This window comes from Myodes glareolus, chromosome 2 (assembly GCF_982192425.1).
Source record: "Myodes glareolus chromosome 2, mMyoGla1.1, whole genome shotgun sequence".
Lineage (NCBI taxonomy): Eukaryota > Metazoa > Chordata > Mammalia > Rodentia > Cricetidae > Myodes > Myodes glareolus.
Window position 1 is genome coordinate 67,171,213 of NC_142027.1, and position 6,000 is coordinate 67,177,212.

A 6,000-nucleotide genomic window follows, 5' to 3' on the forward strand; every position below is an offset into this window, starting at 1 on the left:
TCCTCTCTCCCAGCCAGGCGCCTGTGTTCTAACTGTGTTCTCTTTCTTCCCCTTCTCCATGCTGCCAACCCAGGAGACGAACAGTTCCGAGGAGTCTGAGTGTGATGATCTTGACCCTAATACTAGTATGGAGGTAGAAGCAGCTATGTTGTCCTGTTTCCTGCGATGATTGCCTTTTCCCATGTGTTCTGTGACAGTGACCTTGCTAGAGTCCAGGATGTTCGGGCTTCTGCAATGTTAGGGGAGTCTCAGGGTGTCCCGTCCAGACTGAAGCAAAACAAAACAAAAGCCAAATTCACCTCGATTTGGGAGGGAAACTCTACTTTGGTATCATTTTAAAAACAAAACCTTGTGTTTCTCTCAAATGCTTCCTTAATACTTTGGGAAGCTTTGGCTTTTTTTGTGGAAAATACCCAGCTTTATTATTTGAAACATAGAATACATTTCTCCGCAGAAAACAGCCGTAATTGGTATTTGATTCACAGCTGAAGGATAAGAGCCACTGGGTGGCTTTGTTTTGTTTTTCTTCTTGTAGCTTCCTCTATTTTCTTGCCTCTTCCCCTGTCCCCTTTTCTCTTCATTTTGATCTTCTGGGCTCTAGTCCTTCAGTGCTCTAGATTTTTCTGAGTGACCTGGCTCCTCTTTACTATGTGCACCTGGCTAAGAACAAAAGCAAGAAAGGATTAACGCTAAGGCTTCCTTTGCCCACACCCAGGGCCCAGGACCAGTGGCTATGGTTTCCAAGTGAAGAACCCCACATAGCAGCCTCTCTCCTGGAGTCTTGGTCTAGAGACAGGGAGGCAGGAGGAGCACTTGGAAGACCTTTCCCATGCCCCAGGTTTGAATGTATATGGGAGTTGGAACAGCACCCTGCCATCTTGAATCTCCATTGCCAAGTCTCTACATGAACACAAACCCTGGACAATCAGCAAGCATGAGCTAGCTTGGCTTGCCATTTAGACTTTCAGAGTAGATTGAAATGTCTTTCTCAAAAAGACATTTTAGAATGTCATCTACATGGGATCTATGTCCCCTCCCTAGCAATAGATTGAAAATTACAGATTTCCTCTAATGCAAAATAACTTCTAAATGTGTTTTTGACAGTTTCATAAATGTATATAATGTATTTTTATCACATCCACCCCCTATTACTCCAAACCCTGCCTTCGTAGTAATTTGCCTTCCCATGTTTATGGTTTTTGTTTTATTCTTAAGTGCCCACTGAGTTAAGCTAGAGTTCCTCAGACGAGCATGGGTGTGTTATTTACTGGAGCATGGGCACCCTGCCTACCAGTGACTGCACCACTGAAGAAAAAAGACAACCCAACTCCCACCACCCCCAGCAATGACAGTAACTCCTCAGGGGTAGGGCCTTATGTGTCACCCCGCCCCCCTTCCTGATATAATGTCGTCAGGTCCAGTCTTGTGCAGATAACCACATCAACAACCATATCAAGTCCTCTGCCTTCCCCAGATCTTACAAGCATGGTTACAAACAAATATTTACAAGACACTGTGACAACATGTCCATTTAGCATAACAACAACAGTAGGTTCCCCTAAACCCTTTATGTGTAGCCCTAAACTTTTCACCTACCTAGTTAGATTACTATTATTATTATTATTATTATTATTACCATTATATTTGACATAATCCCTAAAAAGCCACCTCCATATTATGAAAGCAACAGAAAACCCAAGAGACCGTGCAGCCTAAGAACAGGTGTGTCAGCTGTGGAGGAAGCCGACTGAACTGAACTGAGCTGAGAGGCTAGTGGTAGAAATGGGAGCTCTGCCAGAATAGAACGGTGTCCTGTGGGTGTGGGTTCTGCCACAGAAGCCAAGTCTGGCAGGTGTGGGCCAGTAACGCACTCCAGTGTGGGAGGAAGTGGTGATAGCATTCACAGCTTAACGTATCTGAGCCATAGGGGAGCCAGGGGATTCCTGATCCTCTTTCCTCGCGTTTCCCAGGACAGGCATGCGTGGGTCCCACACCGGCCAATGTTTAGATACACCGTGCCTAGATGCTGCTGGCATATACTGGAGGAGTCAGTTAAATGGAGAGGAAGGCCAGGGGAGGGGAGGGGAGGGGAGGATCCAGGTATCTGTGTTCCAGAATGACATTCCCACACTGCGAAAGAAGAGGTGGATACAGAGGGATGTACTGGTTGTCATCCACTGAGAAAGTTAATTGGTCTAGTCAGATGCTCCGTACCCACTTACATAAGAAGTGTGTGTGTGTGCATGCGCGCGCACACACACCCGTACTTTAGCCCTGCTTACAAGTTGAACCCATTTTTAAGGTTCTAAATATTCTAAGATGGGTATTCTCTTTGTGGACTGAGTGAGATGGGCCCCTGGGAAGTGCTACTGGTCACCCAAGCAAAGACATCAGGGTGTTCTTGGTGGCAGAAGAAAGCCCCAAAGCGTACCACTACATGAACACAAAGTTTTTAAAGGTGATAACTGGGGTGCAAAGCTTCTCGTAGGCAGAAAGTTGAGCCAGCCCAAGCCCTCGAGGGGCAGTGTGGTTGGCGGCTATGAATAAGCTGGTGGCTCCTTCATGAACAAAGCAGTTGCCCCACAGTCCTTGGCCGTCCGTGCTCACCCTCCCAAGCGTCCGTGAGCTTTCTGAATGGATGGTAGCTGTCGTCTCGGATGCTCGCTTAGCCACTTCAGATGCAAAGAGCAAGCAGGATCTTGAGCCTCAAGCTGCAAAGCATAAGGGGTCTGGAAATGGAGCATCACTGCAGCAAAGATGGCAGAAGAAAGCGGCTGCTAGTGCATGCTGAAGACCAGCTGAAATCCAGATGGCTGCACCTCCTCCAAAAGGTCTTTTTCCAAAGTCCCGCTGGCCCAACCTCACCTTGTCTATTCTCAGTGAGCTGAACAGCAGCCCCACCACCACCACCAAGTCTATACTCTGCCTCTGTTCCTGAGACCCTGAAACCTGGCACTGTGCACCCATGTACTTGTTCCAAGCCTTGCCCCAAGCTTCCAAATGTGAAGTCCCACCCTGCTGACTTTATCCCAGAGCACACTGTGAACAGACTCCTCTGCCTCCGTGAGAATGGCATCACCAAAGCATCTTCTCCCTTCTCTCAAATGGGGACTGTGTTCTTTTAAGGGACAGTTTCCTGGGATCTTTTCACCAGATGCGCCCTATCCAAGCACGTATTTGCCTTGCCGAAGACACAGGCTGACCTTGAGAGCAGTTTAAGAGGAGAGTCAAACACACCAAATCCTCGAATTCAACTATCCACCTAACGTTAAGGGAGACTGTTCATAGCTTTCATTCCTGTCAGCCAGTGTTTGTGGATAGTCACACACACACACACACACACACACACACACACACACACACACACACACACACCAGCACTGCAGGCCTTACCACCAGCCACAGCAAGACTGGCACAAGGTCCCTGAAATCCCCTCTCAGCCTGACTGTCTCTCCATCTGGCACCAGACCACATGGGGAACTGCTTTAAAAATGAATGCCTGAAGTTCAGCTTTTCCTTGTACTCCTGGGGAGAAGGGGAAATGTGCAAGAAATTTACATGCAAAAAAAAAATCCAAAGGAGGATAAAAATGAAATGCTAGGGTCTCTTGGGAACAGCTCTCTCTCTCTCTCTCTCTCTCTCTCTCACACACACACACACACACACACACACAGCTTAGACTGATGATGACCATATCTAGGCTTAGAGCCACATGGCTGCCTGCCAGCTTCTTCAGTCCCATGACCACCCAGTGTCCACAAGTGACACTCCAGGCTAGAGCCAGGACTCAAGTACCCAGGCCCAGCACCTGCCCCCAGCCAGAGCCTGTCCCAAGAAATCTGCACCCTCTCTGACCAAGGCTATTCCCTTAGGACTCACAGCCTATGCCAGGAGGTCCCACATCCATAAACCTCTGAAAAGCTGGGGAGCTCATCCCTGGGTTTTCACAGCTGCTTGGCCCCACATTGCCCCCTGCTTGACTCCATCAGTGGGGATGAAAAGTCTGAACCGATTTCCAGACTCGGGCCTTTATCTCCAAGGATCAGAATCCTCAGCCCAGTTCTTGCATCAAAGCTAATTACTTACATGCATTTTAATTTCTTTAATAAAGCTCCATAGCCCTCCATCAGAGGTCAGTCCATCAGAGTGAGAAGTTGTGATTCCAGAAAGACCCTCCCCACCCAGCCACTGTAGACTCTGGCCTCTTTCAGCTGCCAGGTGCCAGCTAGGTGGCTGAGGGAGCTCACACATCCCCTAAGCATTGTGGAGAAGGGCTCTGAAGGTGCCAAACTAAGACACTTGAAAACAGGAGGCTAACTGGGGAGAATATTTCTGATCAGGGTAAAAATAACATTTTCAAGAGAGCCTTGGGAAGTTGGAGCTAGCCTCTGCTCTCACCGACTCTACTGCTTTGCATGGGTGTGCCATAGTGAGCATCCTCACCATGGAGTTCAGTGTGGAGCTTGGTGATGGGGAATTTCTCCGTGATGTGCAGCCATCACCACCCTTTGTTTTTGGAACTTTGCCATAACCTCAAACATGCTGCATGCCCACTAAACAACAGCCACTGTCGTTCCCCCACCACCACCACCATCTCCCATCTCCCGGCTCTTTTCCTTTTTAAAACAGGGAGTTAAATTACAAAAAGATTAACCTGGGGCTGCAGAGATGGCTCAGCAGTTAAGAGCACTTGCTGCTCATCTAGAGGACCTGGGTTTGATTCCCAGCACCCACATGGTGGCTCACAACAACTCATAACTCCAGTTCCAGGGGATCTGATGCCCTCTTCTGACCGCTGTGGGCACCAGGCGTGCATGTGACACACACAGATACATACATGCACACGGCAGGCAAACATGCACACATATCAAATAATTTCTAAGAGATGATTTTCAGTTCAAACAATGAGCAGCTAGAACTAGGTGGAGGGCTCAGCCAATAGAGTGCTCGCTGTGAACACACGAAGACCAGAATCATAGGAAAAGTATGGCACGGTCATCCTAGGGCTGAAGAGACAGAGACAAGACTATCCCTGGGTTTGCTGGTCAACCAGTCTAGCTGCATCAGTGGAGAATAACTGAGAAGGACCCACAGTATTGGCCTCTGGCTTCCACACACATCTACACAGATGCATGCCCATGAACATGTGTACACTTACACACTGATTTTAAAAAGGAAAACCAGAAGATGCCCTGAGGCAGCTGTTCGATTTACCTGACCATTCTTCCCCCATCACATCCCCTCCTGTGGCCGTTTAGAAGACACCATTTCCAGGTTGGCTTTAATCTAAAGCCCAGGTCCTGGGGGCCGAGAAGGCCTGTCCTTCACTGCCAGTCGCCTTGTGTGAGGGTGCTGCTCCTTCTGGCTTCCCAGAGCTGATCTGTGACAGAAACAGAAGCTTCACAAAGGCAAGGGGACTAAACTGTAGTCAGAAAACCTGGTCTCTGGATCCTGGCACCGATGTGACCTTGGGCCAGATGGCTTTCCTGAGCTCTGGGTTTCTCTGCAGGCGACTCACAGTCCCTAGTGTACAGGCCTGTAGATACTGACATGTAGCCCTCTGGACACCACATATATCTAAGGGGGATGTCAGGGGAGTTGGCTCTGGACCACATCTGCCTCCCAAAACCCTGAGACTATGACAGAATAAACTGGAAGAATTGCTATCTGCTATTAAGTGGTGGTAGAAGTGTCGACACTCCAGGGTGAGTGTTCAGAACTGGCACATCTCCCCCCACCCCCACACACACCCCACAAAAGAACACAATTCCAGGTCCCAGCCACCCAAGCCTCGAAGAACTAGCCTGTTTGCTCCTGCCTCAGACACTCTGGCATCCTTGTCCCAGATTCAGGGCTTCAGAATAACCTGGCCACGCAGATGAAAAGTCTGCACACCAGTCGGGCGACCGACCTCCTGGCATTGCCAGTAGGTTTCCACTGAGGCCTGTTTTTGTATTTTAATAACAGAATTAATGAAAAGAACTCTTGAAAGGAAAGGA

General features: G+C 48.7%; 1 protein-coding gene across 14 annotated transcripts in view; it reads left to right on the forward strand.

Moving 5' to 3' along the window:
- The window catches only part of Kalrn (kalirin RhoGEF kinase), a 598,618-nt gene that overhangs the window by 562,381 nt on the left and 30,237 nt on the right, over window positions 1-6,000 (forward strand). For 13 of the 14 annotated variants that reach the window (XM_048454114.3, XM_048454115.3, XM_048454118.3 and 10 more), the window contains one exon: window positions 74-133. The exons of the other annotated variant lie outside the window; for it this stretch is intronic. In XM_048454114.3, the coding sequence (XP_048310071.3) occupies window positions 74-133 (60 nt within the window). The remainder of the gene's footprint in view (window positions 1-73; window positions 134-6,000) is intronic. 14 annotated transcript variants of the gene reach the window in all.